This window comes from Malania oleifera, chromosome 10 (genome assembly GCF_029873635.1).
Source record: "Malania oleifera isolate guangnan ecotype guangnan chromosome 10, ASM2987363v1, whole genome shotgun sequence".
Classification (NCBI taxonomy): domain Eukaryota; kingdom Viridiplantae; phylum Streptophyta; class Magnoliopsida; order Santalales; family Ximeniaceae; genus Malania; species Malania oleifera.
Genome location: NC_080426.1, coordinates 93,980,709 through 94,001,356, shown reverse-complemented (window position 1 = coordinate 94,001,356; position 20,648 = coordinate 93,980,709). Strand labels below are relative to the sequence as shown.

At 39.4% G+C, this 20,648-nt stretch overlaps 1 protein-coding gene across 1 annotated transcript; it reads right to left on the bottom strand.

Moving 5' to 3' along the window:
• Positions 1–14,552: 14,552 nt before the first annotated feature.
• LOC131166784 (uncharacterized) lies at positions 14,553–20,407 on the bottom strand. The gene is made up of 5 exons (XM_058125355.1): positions 20,260–20,407; positions 17,071–17,366; positions 15,834–16,082; positions 15,295–15,746; positions 14,553–15,105 (listed from the first exon to the last, which is right to left on the bottom strand). Exons 1-5 carry the CDS (start codon positions 20,405–20,407, stop codon positions 14,553–14,555), a joined length of 1,698 nt encoding a protein of 565 aa, XP_057981338.1.
• Positions 20,408–20,648: the final 241 nt, after the last annotated feature.

The window sequence follows — 20,648 nt, the reverse complement described above, 5'->3', positions numbered from 1 at the left end:
TAAAAATCAAGCCAATTCGAAAATTCACGCAAAATAACCAATCTAAAATTAATGCATATATTCCTTGGTTGAAATATGAAATTATTGACTATTTGAATAAAAAATTCACTTCCAAATGGACAAGGCAATTGTGCCTGGCATATCATTCTCAAATGCTTAATTCATACTTGAATATACAAATCTTAAGTTAAGCATACTTTGTCCATTGCACAAGCTTGTGGTTTAGGGAATCCATCTCACACTATATATCATTTAATCCTAAACTCATCATTGAACTTAAGAGCCTAAAATGCCTAATAAAATATTTAGTCATCATTCTAGGCTTGAAGCACTATTGATCATAAATTCCAAATACTTTTGGTACTTATTAAAGGACATTTTTTTTTTTATCAAAACTAGAGGCATCCACTAGGGGATTCAAGTTTTACTGTTAAATCAAAAATTCCCTTTGAGCTTAAATTATAAATCCTCTAATGTTGGTTTATATCCTCCATAGGAAATCTTTACCATACCACGATCACATCAGGTAAAGATCCATCCTCTCATTGGTTTGTATCCTTGCTCCAAATTTGTGATCATATCTAAAGGATACATTCCAACCACCAAAGAGCTATAGTCAAAATTCATATACTTTAGAGCTCTTTGCTAAAACAGTTAGGACAATATCTTTAGACTTCCTATCCTGAAAAATGTCTTGCCTATCTTAAATACTCTTCTGAACATAATAGAAATTTACCTATTAAGAGTATTCAATTTTCCTCCGAGCTCTCAAAATTTACATAAAATCATTTAGAGCTTCATCCTCAAGAATTAAGTTAAATGGCTAAAATGATTAATATAGGTTTCAATCCAGATAGATGTACAAAATTCAAAGAAACCTATGCATGAACCTTTACATTGCCATTTAAACTTAGGCCTCTCACACGCATTGAAATTCATATTAATAGAGGCAATATAGGCTTAGAACTCTCAAAGAAATAATCATTGTGACTTTTTGGTCCAATAGGCCTAAAGCATTCATGCCAAGTCTAAATTCATTGAAAATCTTAATAACCTTGGTTGAAGAAAGTTGATAATTAAGAAAAGGCATAAATTGAATAAGTGCATAACTTAGGGGGAGCATATATTCTATCATGATTATATACATTAAAATGCTCTCAATTCTTATTTATGCTTATATGCTTGTATGCTCTTGTGAAAACAACTCTGTACTAATCTCATAACTATCCATTGTTAGTTACTGCTCATATCATCTATTGGATAGTTCATTTCCTTTATGAGTTGTTGATTATACTACCTAATTGCATGCTTAGCTTTGAATGTCTCCTGCATGGCGGATGCAATTGATGTGAAATGCATGCTGGTAGTGGTTTATAGGTTTATAGGTTCTCGTGTGCCTTGAACTGAAATGTAAATTTCTTGTTTGAACCTATCAGGCACAGGTTTTATGGGAAAATGTCCTATATGCAAACGCCACGCTACCGAAATTTCGCCAGGATTTTCCCATATAAAACCTTGTGTTAAAGATGATTATGATAAAATTAATGTTAAAATATTTTTGAAATGATGAGTAAAAACTAATTGAAAATTAAATTTTATCCTTGCATAATCATCAAGCACTTAGAAAGCTGAGCACCTACCCTATAGAAAGAACTTATAGGACTCATATGCATCACTATCGTTTATTGAAATATTAAGACTCTTCTGATATCCATGAACATTATATCCTGTACGTAAAGTTCTATGATTTGATATGAAATTTTTTTGGGTTATGAATTGCATAGAATGCCTTAATATCTATTTCCGATGCAATTATTGTCTATAGGGATGACTATACTGATCAGAGATAAATATTGTTAATAAATATCTAGTATAGTTGTTGAAGAATGGTTTGTGTGCTCACTTATACTTTGGCATATTCAATGAAATCAATCCCTCTCAAATTATAAGTAATTTATAGTATCTAAGCAATAACTCAAATTGATAGGGGGAGCATCTAAACTTAAAATTCCTTTCATATTATGCTCACAAACTTTTGAAGCTTAGATATGGTTTAAATATAGTGTGGCATGTGCTTAAATAAAATAATCTTTGTGAAAATCTTAAGCTGATGTTCATTGCATTGCCACAAGTTGTTTGTGTTTTGCCATACGATCTTGCATGTGAATTATTAAATCTTTACGATTTACATGGTTGTGGTTTTCTGGTTATATTCTTGTATGTGCTTAATTGACCAATCAAAAAATTTGTTACTTGCTTGCATCATATTTGAATTGTTTTTGGCAAGCAACCCCCAGTACATTGTGCAAACATCATAAGGGGGATATATATTGTAATACTTTATGGCAAGAACTATTTTCAAAACTCAAACTTTTTCTCTTGACTCATCATTATTATTATATACATATATGGTTTTAAAGTAGCATAACTGGTTCAGTAACTTCACATAAAAATGCATGCGAACTAGTTAGATTGTGTTTATGCTCAAACCTTTTTTTTTGGTATCATATGTCATGTGCTTTTAACTCAAATCTTTCATGGGTCTTGACTCACTCGAAAAATGAGCAGCTCGGAAGCTATCCCAAGTATAGGAGTTCTGTCGTGTAATATTAAGCCCAAGGGCTAGATCGTCTCCTCAAGGAATGCGTTTTAATCTCAAATTCCACGTTCGTCCAATCGAAAATAAAAATGCACTGAACTCAGTTCAAATTCGGGATCTCAAGTTTGTTCAATTTCACTTTTAACGAATTAAATAACACATAAATTGAAATCCTAAACTAACATGTATTGAACTAAAGAACACTAATGGAAACCTTAACCTACTCAAAGAAATATCAAAGCACGCATTAATTAAGGATGGTAACCTAGAACATGGAATTAAAACACGCAGGAATGGAAACCTAATCAAACACACACACACGCAGAAAAAAAATCAAATCTTTAACAGGAACTAAAAATTACGAATCAAAATCACAATTTAAACGTAGACTAAAAGTTGAACTTTTAATACGAGCCAAGAACTCGAACCGAAGGAACAAAACACGAACAAAGATCTAAATTTAACGAAACACGATAACACCTTTCTCCTTTTTTTTATTTTTATTTAAGAACTAGAATGGACATCACCAAATTAAGGTACTAAATCGAGCATTACCGATCCTAACACATACTCAATTAAAAGAAAAAGAAAATAAGTAAATAGATAAATAAATATTGTAAGAAGAATAAAAAGCCTAAATAAATATCCCAATGAAAATTCGTACTTTAATAAAAAGTCTAAACAACAATCAAAGTCTAAAATAAAATTCAAACCAATTTAATTCAATGCTCAAAAAAATAATAATAATAATACAATAAACATAAGAGAAAAGTTGAGAGAGATAGAAAGAAGAAAAAAAAACAACGGCCTGTGGAGTGCTTTGTCTCTAGAGTCTGGAGCTTGAGTGGAGTCCTGGCCGTGAGGTAGCCTACTGGAGATGGTCAGAGTTAAAGAGGGGCTGGAGCAGAGGGACACCGCGGTGCTGCTGTGTTGTGCTTTGTCCTTCTGCCATAGGGGCTGTGCAGAGATGGAGAGGTTGGTGTGGTGCTTGGGTGGCTGGTTTTCTGCTGCAGAGGCTGTGCAGAGGTGGTGCTCTTGGGTCTGCTGGAGTGGCCGAGGAGGTTGTAGCGGCTGGCTGGCTGGCTATTTGTGGCCAGAGGAGAAGGTTGAGAGAGAAATAGAGATAGAGAGAGAACTATCGGAAGGAAAGAACAAGAGAGAGTTCAGAGAGAGAAATAGAGGAATGAAAAGAGAGTAGTCAAAAGAGAAACTATGGAAGAGAAAAGAGAAAAGAGAAAGGGAAAAGAGAGAAGGGGAACCCTCGGAGGCTGCCCACCAGAAAAAAGAAGAAGAAGGAAATATAAAGGGGAGGGGGATGCGCTGCCCTAGGATCCAGATTCATCAACTTGACCCGGCTTGTCCAACCCGACCCAATTATAATATTTTTTTTCTCATTTTCTTTGTTCTCTGTTAATCGCCAAATTTGATCCTTTTGGAGTCCGTTTCTCACAAAACTCAAAACACAAAAGTTGTAGATAAGCTTTTTCTTTTTTTCCAGAAATTTGAATCGCCTTGATCGGAGCTTGGACGGAAAAGTTATGCATGAAATACAAACAGGTACAGTTTTGATTCTCGAAAATTTTCCTGCGATAAAAAATTATCAAAAATTCATAAATTGTGCAATAAAACTCAAGAATGATAATTTTGGAACTTTGTTAAAATATTGAACAAATTTGGACACTTAATTAAAAATATAAGCCGTAAAGACCGGATTAAAATGCCCAATTACGCAGTTTTCACGCGTAATCAGTCATGATATGTGTCAATTGAAATGTTTTGTGCATATCTATGGTCTAACTTTGTTTTTCATGTCATTTAAATCATTTGAATGACCAGTTGTGTTGTTTGTGTGCTAAATTTCTAAAGTTATTTTGTCATTCATTTTGCATTGTATGGATATTCTATCTTTTGAATGACTGAAAGTTATACTTCTATTTTATGTATTGAGAATATTGAACTGTTTGAGTAGTTGTGGATAAATTTCTAGGTTTTATAAACTCAAACAGGTCCTTTTTATACAAGATTTGTTTTGGAAAATCCTATTTTCAAATGGCATGCTGCCGAAATTTTTCAAAAACTTTCCAAACTTATTGTGTATAAAAATGATATTTTCCTCTTATTTTCCTATATATACTTGAATGTTTATCTGAACCCTTTTTGCTGTTGCCAAAAGGGGGAGAAGTAGGTCAGTATTTGTCATCATCAAAAATAGGGAGATTGTTGACCTTATTGGTCATATCTCGTTTTGATTATGACAAATACTATGACATTTAATGAGTGTTTGAGGTTATGTGCAAGAACTCAAATTAACAGGATCATAATGCACATAGAGAGAGTGAAGTTTGAAGACCAAATTTCTATTAAAGACCCTATTTTTATGTGTTGTAATGTATTTCATTTAAGAAAAGGGTCTGTAATAGTAATTAGGGTCTTTGGTTTGTAATAAGCACACATAAATCACATGCATGGTCTAATACGTAAGCTCAAACCAAGAATAACTAAAAATGACCTTAGAAAGACCTTAGGGGTTATGCTTTAATCAACCGATGCCGAATTTTTTCAATGTCTTCAAAAAGGCCTAGAAATGACCCTAGGATACTCACCCATGCATACATATGTGTTAGAATTTTTGATAGGGTGATTGTGGAATGAAACAATACCGAAATGCACAAAATGTGCACCTTCGGTTAACCGACCAAAGTAGTTCATTCTGGCTCCGGTCGACCAAACTCAGTCTGGATCAACCGGTTGACCACAACCCGGTTAACCGAGCTTTGACAGTTCAATTGACCCCAGCTGACCGAACTCCTAGGAAGTCAACATTTTGACCTCCTGGTCGACCGAGAAAAATTTGTATACCACCAACCTAGTCGACCGAGTTCCCATGTGTGGGAACCCAACGGTCTGGTCGACCGACCGACCTAGATCATTTTCACCCTGGTCGATCGAACCTTAGATACGGAAAAATTGCCTCAGACATACATGTCCGGTCGACCGAGAGGATAGTTCATTTTTAGCCCGGTCGACTAAACCCTAAGAACTTGGGTCGATCGAAAGTGTTTCTGGTTTACTGGTGCTCTCGGGTTAGACCTATTTTTTACCGCAGTTTAATTTTTAAAATAGGGTTAATGAGGTTAAAATGTTTTAAAACAAATATAATAATACCCTACATGCCCTAACGGCTATAATTTTTCCCATCTCTATATATAGGGTTTCATTTGCAATAATTAGCAAGAGATTAGCCAAAATAATTAGCAAAAGTGCTCTCAATCTCAAAAACCTATTTTAGCTTATTCCACGCCAAATACTTACGTATATTCATTCCCTTTATACATCTTAGCATTGTGAGTATATTTTGTGTGCTAGTACTTTTTAGGTATTGCTAATACTCCCATTGCCTTGCTAGAATATTTAATATTGATTTTGGGGAGTTTGGCATAGTTTATCCCACAGATTTAACTTGATAAATCTTGTGTGGGGATAAACTAAGTAAGTTTAGGATATTTGCATCTTGTTGCAAGTGTCCAATAGTTTGGTTTTTGTTTGTGCAAATATTTTTTCAAACAAGCAAATATTTTCCAACTAGTATTGTGCATATTACATTGAAGAAAACCCTTTTGAACTAGTTTGATTATCTGATTTGTATCTTTGGAATATTGATTTTCTATTGAAGTACTTTTCTTAGATTTCAAAATATTGCTTGTATTGAACACTCTTGAGCATCATACTGATTATATTATATTGAGTGTAGATTGCACATATACACCACTGAGCTTATAGTTCATACATGTTTGGTGTGAATTGATTATTACTTGCGTATATTGGGTACATATCTGCTTTACATGAAAGCACAATCACTGTACCATTTGATTTAATGAATATTGGTGTATTTCCAGGCATGGCCTGAGAGGGCGGTAATCCAGCCTGGTAAGGATTGTGTAGGTTGAGGTAAGCCCTGTGTTAATTGACCTGGTTGTAAAGGTTGAGGTCAACCCTGTACTAATTGACTTGGTTGTTTTGGTGCCGCTCCACCTGATAAGTGAGCCTATAGTGGTAATCCTTGTGCTTGCTAGTTAAGGCGGGGACATAAGCAATTTGACCGAATCTCGATAACATTTCTGGGTGTTGTCTCCTTTACTGCTTTATTGTGTATGCTTGATTAAATTTCTATTACAGTTTAAATTCATTGTATATTTTCATTGATTTATTTTACATGCACAAGATTGACCTTAGGGTTGCGTAATACCGTTGATTAGTGGATTGACCTAGGCGGTAAATTTTAAATTCCCAATTCACCCCCTCCCCCCTTCTTGGGGTTGCACCAAAGCTAACATCATGTGTATTTGTGTTTAAATGAGTGAGCTTTGAAGGTAGTTAGGGAGTTTGGCAACTTTGCATGACAGCCTTGGTGGCCAAGTGGGTTAGGATTAGGCTTTCTTCTTCTTCTTCTTCTTCTTTTTTCTCTTGATTTAACACATGCAACCTCAACTTTATTTGATCTAATCAGTTTTGGTTTGAATAGGTTGCAGGGCTGCTTTGGAGGCTCACAACTTAGTTAAGGTTGGGTTTTTTTTTTTAATTTATTTTATGACTTAAATCTTGCGTCCTTAATGTTTATGGATTAAGTCAAATTGATTTCTTGATTTGAATGATTGTTGGCTTCTTTTTTATTCATGTTTCTTGTTATGTGACTACAATGGTTGTTGGTTTCCTTTTTATTCATGCTCCCTTTTATGTGACTACAATGGTTGCTGGTTCCTTTTTATTCATGTTTCTTTTTATGTGACCACAATGGCTGTTGGTTTCCCTTTTTTAAATCACGTTTCCTTATATATTGCCAAAATGGTTGTTGGTTTCTTTTTTAATGGAGTTTCCTTATATATCAACACAATATGTTGTTGATTGTTTTGAAATACTTCATTGTTCTTCCTTTTATAACATGATATGACTTTAATTTGCTCATCAATGCATGCATGTTCTAAAAAGTCAATTCATTGCATATTGGACATTTGGAAGTTAAACTAGGTTCTCTTGTATTTTACCATGTGATATGACTCTTTACCCAAAAATAATGAAAAGTCTTTAAAAATCTCAAAAAAAATTTAGGAAAATTTTTGAAAAATTGTAAAAAAATTATACAAAATTTAGAAAATCTGGGAATGTTTTTAAAGATTCTTTTGCTAAAAAAAATTCAATAATTTATTTCATTTTTGTGTGTGTGTGTGTTCCAATGATTTAAAAAAAAAACAATTAGGTATTTTAGACCTCACCTATATTAACTCTGAGGGGGGGTTTATCTAATAAGATCCCCTCATTTTAAGGTCTTATTAGAGATTCCTAAATCGCACTAAAAATTTTAATCTACTTTTAATTTTATTTATTTATTCATTTATTTATTTATTTTAAAAGAGTTAGTTAAAGGTTATTAAATTTAATTTGGGGATAATTCATGATTAATTAGATACCGTTCATAGAACGGGTATGTAGGGGGTGCAAATACGTTCTCCTTACATAACCAAACTTCTGATCCCAATTCTGGTATAAGTTGACTAAGACTACTAGTTTCTTAGCTTAGGTTTAGTCTAGTGACCAATTTAATGATTAGTAATTAGGTGTTCTAATGGAACCCCCAAAAAAAAAAAATTGGCTAGTGGTGACTCCAAATCAAAATTTTCAATATTATATACCATTATTCCTTGCCTTCTCGAGGCCCCCACTCCCGGGATGTCGCAACAGTGAGGTAGGAAAAAAATCATGTCCTTGGGCAAAGAATTGATTTTTGGAGACAGAAGAGCCAATTAGTTAATACGTTACTTAAGCTCAATGTCAAAATTACTTGTTTAAGGAGGCTACGGCTTAGGAAAAAAAAACATATTTCAAAATAGATTTTAAAAAAAGACGATAAAATTTGAGAATAGTTCTAAAAACTAGAAACTAATGAAAATTTTTTAAGAAGTCAAAAAAATCAAATTTTTTAAAGGTGGTAAAGTTCTCCTTAAAAGATATTTTTAATAGAATTAACAATAAAATTGATTTTTGAAAGATCAAACAAACCCTTGAGGAATTTCTATAAAAGTTCAATTTAGAATTTGACAAATGGAGCTTGAAAGCTCGTGACTGGGGAAATTTTTTTAATCTGCTTGAAGCCATGGCATATGAAGATTTTTTAGCACTAATCAACCCAATAATTTACACGTTGAGAGTCACAAGAGATCCATAACACAATAGGGTAGATAGAGATCAGGAGAGATTTTTTGCATCCATAATAGTTTTAGCATCTTCACGTTTATAGGGAAAAAGAAACCGTCGTGGAGCCAATAAAGAAGAAAAAGTTCTCACATCATTTCTAGGCCAAATTAATTGACTTCAAGTAAAACGAGACCTACCTATAGGATAAAATTACAACTTTAGCAATGGTCATTAATAGAAAGAAGATTAGTTACATACGTGCCGCGCCAACTTATAAGAAGGGGTAAGAATAAATCTAAAATAACTTGAAATGAAATAATAAATAAAAATTTATAGTCTTGAATTTATCAAAATATATATATGTATATATATATATATATATATATATATTCCTCGACGACTCCACCGAATAAAACTTAAGACTTGATTTTTTATTGTTGTTTCTTGTTTTATTACTTAACAAAGTAATTAGTTTAATGTCAAGCTTATCTAGCGAAATCTTTTACTAAACAAGGACTTGAGTGCCCTGGACACCCATGTCTTAATATTACAGATACAGTTCAAGAGGACGCATTCCATGGAAGATCAAGGAATTTCAAACTACATCAACAAACATCATAAGTTCTAATGTGGTAAACAAATTTACCCATGACAAACTCCTGCCAATCTGAAAACAAAATATACTCACCCCCAATACATCATGGAAAAATTGGACATCAAATCTTACAAGCCACTAAACCAAATCAAGGTTTGTATTTATGGAAACAGTCTTTATATTTGTTGCAATGGACCATTGCTCATCGGGCAACATCAGGGACTTCTCTCAAGATTTTCAAATGTAAAAGCGATAACATGGGTATTTATATGATTAGTCTAGATATGATTAGCTTGATTATAGGGTCTCTATATGTTGATATATATGCATCCGTATCGATGGATTTTTTTTATAAATGAATAAAAAATATATCATTCCAAGTTTAAATTGTTCTATCAAATTCATACATGAAACAAGATTAGAAAAATAGGAAAATTAGGTGTCATATCTAACTATAAATATGTTGTGGGGTAAAAATTGCAGGAATGCTCCTTCGACTTCCGTTGACCTGAAAGGGGAAGAAAAGAAAGGCTTGGAGGACCCGGGGTGTACTTCGGGGGATCACTCCGATGCCTAAGTAAGAAGAATGCTTTTAGAGAGGATGAACGCAACAGTAGAATAGTGTTGAGTGACTTACCTTGGCCTCGTCTCCAGATCCCTTCTTATAGGGGCTCGAGTTAACCGTATGTTGGTTCGTATTTATTGCACCAGGGCGTGAATCGCTCCCCAATCATAAAGTGCTTGCGCATATTACTCGACTATTTAAGCCGCTGGTGTGGATCTCTCCTCCTCTTTATTAAGTTGGAGCTGATAACTCGTCAGAATGTCTGACTCAGAGAAGGCGCAAGACAGGTGTTGACGTGCCTTCATTGGCTAGATTATTTTGGGCGTATCAGTTGTCCCCCCCTCAGTTTCAAATTTGTAGATGAAATTTTGAATAATTGCTTTGTCTGCATCTTTCCCTTTAGAAGGTTCCCTATTTTTTTTTTGGGCATGGTTACAGAGCTGTTTTGCTGAGCTGCTCGTGTCGAGCTGTTTTGCCGAGCTGTCCGAGCTGCTCCACAGAGGGAAATTGGCCGAGCTATTTGAGCTGCTCTATGAAGGGAAATTGGCCAAGCTATTCAAGCTGTTTTGCCGATCTGTCTGAGTTGTTTTATCGAGCTCCTTGAGCTGCCCCACTGGGGGAAATTAGCCGAACTGTACGAGCTGCTTCATGCAGGGTGGTTGGCCGACCGGTTCCATGGAGGAAAATTGGCCGAGCTGTCTGAGCTGCTCCATGAAGGGAAGTTGGTCGACCTGTCCGACCTGCTGCATGCAGGGAGTTAGCCAACCTGTCTGACCTGCTCTGTGCAGGGAAATTGGCCGACTTGTTCACGTAGAGAAATTGGCCGAGCTGCTCCATGAAGGAAATTTGTCCGACCTGTTCCATGAAGGGAAATTGGCCGACCTGTCTGACCTGCTTCGTGCAGGGAAATTGGTCGACCTATTCCATGGAGAGAAATTGGCTGACCTGTCCAACCTATTCCATGAATGGAAGTTGGCCGACCTGTCTGACCTGCTCCATGCAGGGAAATTGGCCGAACTATCTAACCTGTTGCACAGAAGGAAATTGATCGACCTATTCCACGGAGAGAAATTGGCCGAACTGCTCCATGAAGGAAATTTGGCCGACCTGTCCAACCTGTTCCATGAAAGGAAGTTGGTCGACCTGTTTGACTTGCTCCGTGCAGGGAATTGGCCGAGCTAGTCCACGGAGAGAAATTGGCTGACCTACCTCATGAAGGAAATTTGGCCGACTTGTCCGCCCTGTTCAATGAAGGGAAGTTGGCCGACCTGTCTGACCTACTCCATGCAGGGAAATTGGTCGAGCTATCCGACTTGTTGCACGGAAGGAAATTGACCAACCTGTTCCACGGAGAGAAATTGGCCGACCTTTTCCATGAAGGAAATTTTTCCGACCTGCCCCATGAAGGAAATTTGGCTGACCTATCCTTACAGAGCAATTATGCCAGTCAGTTCGTGCCCAGCTGCTTCATGGAGCAAACTTTGTCGAATTAATCTTACCGAGTAGCTTCGTGGCCTTTTACGTCTACTGAGCTGCACTTATCTACTAGGCTGTTTTTGGCCTTCCGCTTCATGTTCTTACGTCTGGCATTTTCGCAAATGAATTGTGCTCATCTGCTGGGTTGTTTTGGCCTAACGAGTCGTGCTCATCAGTTTGGCCTCTGTGGCTGATGAGTAGTGCTCATCTGCTGGGTTGATTTGGCCTTACGAGTCGTGCTCGTCAGTTTGGCCTCTGTACCTGATGAGTCGTGCTCATCTGTTGGGCTGTTTTGGCCTTACGAGTTATGCTCGTTAGTTTGGCTTCTGTGCCTAATGAGTCGTGCTCATCTTCTGGGCGGTTTTGGCCCTACGAGTCGTGCTTGTCAGTTTGGCCTCTACCACAGGTGAGTCATACTTAGTGAGTCGTGCTCATTTATTAGGTATTTCATCTACTCATTTTTCCGAGGCGTTGTCACATCCTTCTTATCCTACGAAAGATTGATAAATGCGCCATACCTTGGGAAGTGGGTTGGATGAAATGTTCTCATTTATAGTCGCCATTCTGACGTTGTGTCCGAGGTGATGTGGTCTTTCCAAGGCACCGTTTGTCCTTGGGAAGCCGCGGTTGTGCATATGTCAGAGATCTTCTATGGGTTCATGGATTCTCTGTGTCCTTTTTCTCCCTCGAGACGCAATCCCTTTTTTGCATATGAGAATTTTTGAAATTCCTGCTTCAGGGATTCATGCCGTCATCTCTTTATAAGGCCAGAAGACTCCTTCATTCTGCACTCATCTTCATTCTAGAGGACTCCTTCATTCTCTTCTCTTCTTCAGTCCACGTGGTCCCTCATTTGTTATTAGGTATGCTCTCCCTCTCTACTACATGTTTGTTTTGTTGTTCTTCATGTTCTTCACTGTTCTTGCATTCTTTGTATGTTTGATTTTTTCTTGTAAGACGACTTTGCTGTTTGTGTGTGGAATTTTTCTGTTTTGATCTGCTTTGGCATCTTTTCCTCTTTGTTTTTGTTGGGTGCTTACCCGTTTGATCCGTTGATAGAGGTATTGTTTCGTTCACGCTTTGTTTTCCTAATAGAGTCTTCTTCACAGCCTTTGAGGGTTCCTACTACAGTGAGGAACGCTCATTGTGACCTCACCGCCTCCGATTTGCAGAATGTTCATTATTTTTTTGCTATACCACAGAGTATTACTATTAGGTTAACCCTCGGTTTCCGAGTTAGCTTTTGATCCTGGCTCCGAGGAGCTCTGCCTCTATACAGATTACTTAGACTTGGGTCTCAGGCTCCCTTTTCCCCACTTTGTCTCTAATGTATTATGTGTTTACCGAATAACACCTTCCCAACTTGTTCCGAACTCTTATCTCTCGCTCACTTGTTTTGCCTTCCTTTTGCTCTGCCTGGGCTACCAGCCTACAGTTCCACTCTTTAAGAGTTGTTTCCATATGCGAACGCATTCTGTAGAGAAGGAGCTATACTATTTCAACTCTCTACCAGGTTATAAACTTTCTTCGCGCGGGCAGTTCTTCCATACATAACTCGAAGTCTCGGTACTTCTTTGCCTAGGGGGAGTTGAACTACATGGGCTCTTTCTTCTGTTCTTCTCCTCTTGATGGTAACGTTGTCTATCCTTTATCCACCTTCTTTTGCAGGGCTACCAATAGGTTATCCACTGACTCACCTTTTTTCCTTTCATCCCTTTTCCTTTGTAGTTCGGATGCGCCACCTTCTTCCAAGACTTTCCCCTGAAGAGCAGGTCATCCTGAAAGAGTTGCGAACCCTTGGAGAGCAGGGTATTATCCTTTACGAGGAGCTGCTCCAAGAGCGTGTCCTCGTGCATTGGGGGATCAATCCCGTTTCCTCAAGTCTTTCCTCGCCTCTCATTTCTATATATGTGTTCAGATATTATCTCTATTGTTGGTGTTTTTACTTCTTTTCTCTCTATCCTTGCAGATATGGACTTCACCAAATATGAATCTCTCATGGGGGAAGCCAGGAAGCAAAGGGTGAGTAAGAGTAGGAAGAAGAGAAGGGAGATCGAGGGGGAATCCTCCCAAAGAGATGCTCCCGCTATAGGTGATTCTGGTGCCCTTACTGATGAGATCAATACTGCTCCTCCTCCGATCCCCCAAGCTCATACTGAAGCGAATTTTCACGAGTCGACTCATTCTGCCTCTGCTCTCCATCGAGTTGTACACGCTGAAGATTTTGTGCAGGCCCAGTGCACTCTTCTTGATGCTCTTTCAGCGAAGATCCGCCACACCTCATACCAAGTATATATTCTTCAACTGGCTTTATTCTTCTCCCTTTATACATAGTTTTGCTGTATTTTGTATTCTTCCTCAGCTGGTGACAATGGCTTTGCCGAGATGTACCAGCAGTCCTTGGATGCCAGGGAGAAGTATGTTGTTGCTCAGAACGAACTGCGTGAGGGCGAGGTCCATGAGCGGGCTCTGCAAGCTGAGGTTGAACGCCTTTGTAGGGAGGAGTTACCTGCCAGAGAAGCTATCGCTGCTGCTACTGCCTCCCGAACTGTAGTAAAGGAGTACAAGGACTCCAACCAATTCGTCATTGATACCTCCAAAGCTTACCGGGTGGGATTTAGGAGGTGCCGGGATCAAGTCAAAACCAAGCACCCTGAGCTTCCGCTGGACGGTGTGAGCTCACACGGTTATGGCAATGAGAGTCCTGAATCCGTGGAAGATCTGGATGAGGATGAGGAAGGGGAGGAGGAGGAAGCTGGAGAGGGGAGTAAAGCCAACTAGTCTGTAGGAACTGAACTTGTAATATAAATTTTTCAAACTTTGTTGACGTAGTACAACTATTGTAATTGGTACTTTTATTACTGCACTGTAAGAAGCACTTTTTAAGAATAGTATTTTTTTAACATATCTGAGTTCCATGTGTTCTTAATCTCTTTCCCCCCTACATCTTCCAACTTGTATGTCCTTGGCTTTATCTCGATTTTGACTCTGTATGGACCCTCCCAGTTTGGCTTTAACTTGTACGACCCTGACTCCAACGGGTTGTTCCGCGTCTTCCTCAAGACTAAGTCTCCTAGCTAGAAATTCCGTACTTCGACGCGATTGTTGTAGTACTTTGCTACCCTTTGCTAGTACACTGCAACTTTTAAACTCGCCTGATCCTGTCTCTCTTCCAGGAAGTCTATTTCTGATCTGAGCTCTTCGTTGTTGGTCTGCTCGTTAAAGTATTGCCTTCGCCAGGAGGGTATCCCTACCTCTGCTAGGATGACTGCTTCTGCACCAAAGACAAGCATGAAAGGGGTTTCCCCTGTTGCCGCTCTCTTGGTGGTGTGGTATGCCCATATGAGGGAAGGGAGTTCCTCTGCCCATCTACCTTGCATAGATTCGAGTCGCGTCCTCAGTCCGTGTAGTATCATCTGGTTCTTGTTCTCTACCTGTCCATTGCTCTGGGGGTGCACCATTGACGTGAAGAAGAGCTTAATAGATAGATCCGAATAGAACTTTTTGAAGTGCTCATTGTCGAACTGCCTCCCATGGCCTGTAACTATCACCCAGGGGATTTCGAAATGGAAAACCACTGATTTCCACACGAAGCGTGTAATGTTCCACTCTATTATGGTGGCTAAAGGTTTTACCTCTACCCACTTAGTGAAATAATCTATTGCTACCAACAGAAACTTTCTTTAACCAGTCACCTACGGTAAAGGTCCCAGGATGTCTATTCCCCACTATGCAAAAGGGTAGGGACTGGTTAGAGGGGAGAGTAGATTAGAGGGTACGTGTGGTACTGCTATGCATCTTTGACACCTGTCGCATCTTTTAACGAGCTTGACCGCGTCTTTCTTCATTGTGGGCCAGTAAAATCCCTACCGCATGGCCTTGTGGGCTAGGGCCCTACTGGCAAGGTGGTTTCCGCTTACTCCTTCGTGGATTTTCCTTAGTACGTATTTTCCTTCCTCATTGTTTAGACAACGAAGGTAAGGCAATGTTAGAGATCGTCTGTACAGCTCCCGGCCTATCAGCGTATATCTTGCTGCTTTCCTTCTCACTTTCAGAGCTTCCTTGTTGTCCTCTGGTAGGGATCCGTCCTGAAGGTATAGGAATAAAGACGCCCTCCAATCATCCTTGCTGATTTCGAACTCCACTGAGTTAATTCTGTCCTCCTCATATGACGGTTTCCCTATCCGCTCTAGATAAATAACGTCTTTCCATTCCGAACCGGTTGTTGAGGCTAATTTCTTGAGTGCGTCGGCCTTTTTGTTCTTTGCCCTTGGTACGTGTTCTATATCGAATTGAACGAATGCTTTCGCGTATTCTTGGGCCTGAACGAGATATTTCTTCATTCTTTGATCCCTAGCCTCAAATTCTCCTTTTAGCTACTCTACCACCAACTAGGAATCACTCAATACCTTGATATGTGCCACCCTTAATGCTTCTGCCAAGCGTAGGCCCGCTAACAAAGCTTCATACTCTACATCGTTGTTGGTTGCTATGAACTCCAGCTTTAGTGCGAAAAGAGTTTCACTGCCGTTCGGGGATGAAAGGATGAATCCAGCTCCCCCTCCAGCAGTGTTAGACGACCCATCAACATGTAGTGTCCATACGTCTAACTTAGTGGATGACTCGGAGAGCCTTTCTGTTGTAAAATCAGCGAGCACCTAGGCCTTGACAGCGGGCCTTGTTTGATATTGTATGTTGAACTCACTTAATTTGATTGACCACTTCGTCATCCTTCCTGAACTCTTCGGGCGCTATAGAATTTGTCTCACTAGTAGGTTTGTTAACACAATTACCTTGTGGGCCTGAAAATAGGGCCTCAATTTTTGTGCTGCACAAATGATAAAGAAGGCGGCTTTTTTCTCTTTGCAATAGTTCTTTTCGGCTCCACTGAGCACCTTGCTAGTGTAATAAATGGGCTGATGCCTCCTGCCTTTTTCCTGAACCAGGACCGAGCTAACGGCATTTTCCATGAATGCTATATACAGGAAGAGGTCTTCCCCATTCTTTGCCTTTGTCAAATTAGGAGGGGATCCGAGGTATTGCTTAAGCTTTTCGAAGGCTTTGGCTTACTCCTCCCCCCATTCAAATCCTCCCTTCTTTCGTAGTGCTCTAAAGAAAGGTAAGCCTTTGTCCCCTAAGTAGGAGACAAACCTGCTGAGGGAGGCTATCCTCCCTGTCAAAACTTAGATCTCCTTTTTTGTCCGTGGGGCCTCCATCTCTAGCAGCGCTCTTATTTTATCTAGGTTTGCTTCCATACCTCTATAAGTCACCATAAAGCCCAGGAACTTTCCTATAGAAACACCGAACACATACTTCGATGGGTTTAGTTTCATGTGGTACCAGCGAAGGAGTTCGAATGTTTCTCTCAAGTCCTTACAATGTTGCCCTGCTTCCAAGATTTTTACCAGCATAACGTCCACGTATGCCTCCATTCTTTTTCCGAGATGATTTTAAAGATCTTGTTCAACAATCTCTAATATGTGGCTCCTGCATTTTTTAGCTCGAAGGGCATTACCCGGTAACAATACAAACCCCTTTCGGTGATGAATGATGTTTTTTCTTCGTCTGCTCGACTCATAGGGATTTGGTTGTATCCCGAGTAGGCATCCATGAAGCTGAGGAGTTCGTGCCCCGAGGTTGAATCACTAGCTGGTCGATTCGGGGAAGAGGGAAGCTGTCTTTTGGGAACGCCTTGTTCAGGTCAGTGAAGTCTATGCGAGTGCGCCATTTTTCGTTCGACTTCCTTACTAGAACCATGTTGCTCAGCCACTCCGAGTAGTCTACCTCCATGATGAATTTGGCTTGCACCAGCTTCATCACTTCCTCATCGATTATTTTGATCGGCTCCATCGCGAAGCTCCTTTTTTTCTGTTTCACACGTCGGTGGTTGGGGTCGACCTGCAGCCTGTGCTCTATGACTGCAAGGTCGATGTCGAGCATGTCTGCAGCCGACCAGGTGAACAAATCAGTGAATTTGTCCAACAGTTCACTCAGCTCTGCTTTCAAGGTGTCGGGAAGGTGATTTCCGATCTGTATATTTCTCTCCTAGTGGCCTTTCAGTGGTATATGCCTGATGTCTTCATCTACTATACTGATCTGGGGATACTCTCCCCTTACTTCTAGATCTTCCACTATTAGAGTTTCTCTAGCCTCCATCTTCCCTTACAAGGCCATTACATAGTAGCTCCAAGCAGTGGCCTGATCTCCTTTGGAAAATCCTATCCCTTGTGGTGTAGGGAATTTGATTTTGAGGTGGTATGTTGACGTTACAGCCCAAAATGCGTTAAGGAAAGGGCGACCCAAGATTACATTGTACACCGAAGGTCGGTTGACCACCAGGAACTCTGTCAACGTCATAACCTGCTATGGGGTCATCCCTATGGTCACCGGTAACATGATTGTACCCAAGGGGTGAACAATGTCTCCCCCGAATCCTACTAGTGGGGTCGAGACCGGCTTGAGTCATTCCTTGCCGATCTTCATTCCAACTAGGACCAACCAGAACATGATGTTAGCCGAGCTCCCATTGTCTATCAATATGCGTCTGACCATGTAATTGGCCACAAGTAGAGAGAGCACCAGTGCGTCATCATGTGGCTGCTGCACCCCTTCTTTGTCTCCGCTGTCAAAGGTTATGATGTCATCTTTTTTGTTTCATTTGCTACTAGTTTCCCCTTCTCCATCGATAGCACCTCTTTAGCATATCTTTTGTGGGCACTCCCGCTATCTCCTCCACTAGCAGATCCTCCGACGATCACTGCAATCTCCCTTATGACCTGCTCTTCCTTCTACTTGGCAATGGAGCCTCCATGATTTCTTTATTGAATGGCGGCTCTGAGGACCTCAGGGATGCTTCCCCGTAGTAGGGTTTGGTTCTGCCCTCTTTCATCATCTTCTCTATATAATCTATCTTTTTGATTCTTTCTTCGAGCTCCGTGGATCTTTGCTGGTTGACGTCCACGCTGTTTGCATCTTCTACCTTCTTGTTGGGGTAGGTTTTTTCCTCGTTCTCCACTGGTTTGTTAGCTTGCTTGTCTGCACTGGGGTTCTCTTGAGGTTGGTGGAGGACGTGCCCTTCTTGACTCTTTTCTTGTAAGAGTTGGTTGAGCATATCCTTCATTTCCTTTTGGAAAGCGAGGAACTCCTCCCTACTGACACCCGATGACTCCGCGAGCGTGGATTGGATGGACTGGGATGATTCTTTTGCAGTAGGGATGGAGGTAGAACTGTGTGAGGTCGGCATTGCTGGAATGTCGAAAGTCGAGAGCAAGATATGGTCGCCTCTTAAAAGCAGCTTCCAACAAATGGCACCAACTGTTGCAGGGTAAAAATTGCAGGGATGCTCTTTTGACTTCCGTTGACCTGAAAGGGGAAGAAAAGAAAGGCTTGGAGGACCCGAGGTGTACTCCGGGGGATCACTCCGATGCCTAAGTAAGAGGAATACTTTTAGAGAGGCTGAACGCAACTGTAGAATAGTGTTGAGTGACTTACCTTGGCCTCGTCTCCAGATCCCTTCTTATAGGGGCTCAAGTTGACCGTATGTTGCTTCGTATTTATTGCGCAGGGGCGTGAATCGCTCCCTAGTCATAAAGTGCTTGCGCCTATTACTCGACTATTTAAGCCGCTGGCGTGGATCTCTCCTCCTTTTTATTAAGTTGGAGCTGATCACTCGTCAAAATGTCTGACCCGGAGAAGGTGCGAGACAAGTGTTGACTTGCCCTCATTGGCTAGATTATTTTGGGCGTATCAAAATATATCACTCTTCATTGTTTTTCTACCAGCTACATGAGCAAATTGGAAAAAAAAAAGAAAAAAAGAGCATATACCTCTGTTTTCCTGCAATGTCATCATAGATAGTTTAGTCATAAATTAAGTCTAAATGCCTAGTCTAACAATAAAGATATTTTTTTTTTGACAAATAAAGTAATGTCATAATAAAATAACATGTGCGAAAAGAAAAAAAAAAAAAAACAACTTCTACGTCAATCTTCCAACAATGCCATTGTAGATAATTTTGCCATAAATTAAGCCTAGCGGCCTAGTCCAACAATAAAGAATTTTCTCTTGAAAAATCAATTAATGTTATAATTGAATGCAATATATCAAACTATTTGTTAATTTGCTTTTGAGCTCTAGAAATTAGGAATTTTTTTATACGTAAAACAAAATAAAATAATAGAAAACGTACAATAATATGTGCACATGTAGTCATTCCATACATACAATGTTTCAGTTTTGAAAAATTAAAATATATTTATATGAATTCAATGAAAATGGAGGACAATTGACAAAGTTAAAGGAAGACATGCATGTTTGTTTGAGTGAGTCCAAACTTTGGTGGTTGTGTAGCATGCTTAAATTGTGGATCTACACAAATCTCCAAATTTCAAAAGTCTTAACTTAGTTAGTTATTTTATTTGACTAACTTTGATACCGGCGCGTGTCATGGTGCATTGCCTCGCAAAAAATGTAGTAAGAATTGAAGGTCCCCATCTATGACGTACTGCCATGCGTATGCATGTAAACCCCAACTAGCTGTTGTAAACTCTTTCTTTTTTCTTTCTTCTCATTGAACAATTTATTTTTCAATTATCTACAATGCGATTGTAGATAATTTAGCCATAAATTAAGACTAGTTTCTTGGTTTGATAATAAAGAATTTTCTCTTGACAAATCAAGTGATGATATAGTAGAATGCAACATATTAAATTATTTGTCAATGTGCTTTTGAGCTCTAGAAGTTGGGAATAAAACAATAGAATTGATAGACCCCAAATATATCACATACCATAAGTTCAAAGGAGACTAGAGCCCAACATTGATGAGGGCAGTTACCACCCAAGTCAATTGCTCGGCTAGAGCAATTGACGCTAGCGCCATGATGACCAGAGTAATCTATGCCAAAACTGTAAGAACCGGAGCGATTCACGCTCACACCATAATTTGCCAATAAATGGCATATCACCCTTGGGTCAAACTCCATCGCTATAAATGGAGATTCAGAAAAGAGGCTAAGTATTTTATTCTAAACTCTACTTTACTGTTGCATAAAAAACATCTCAAGCCAATCCCTAACTTAGGCGTCAGAGAGATCCCCCGAAGTACACCCCGAGTCCTCCAAGCCTTGCTTGTTTATCTCTTTTTAGGTGGTCGTGATCAAGGATCATGAAGGTCGTTCAATTTTTGGCTGCAACAGTTGGCGCCGTCTATGGGAACTTCTTGAG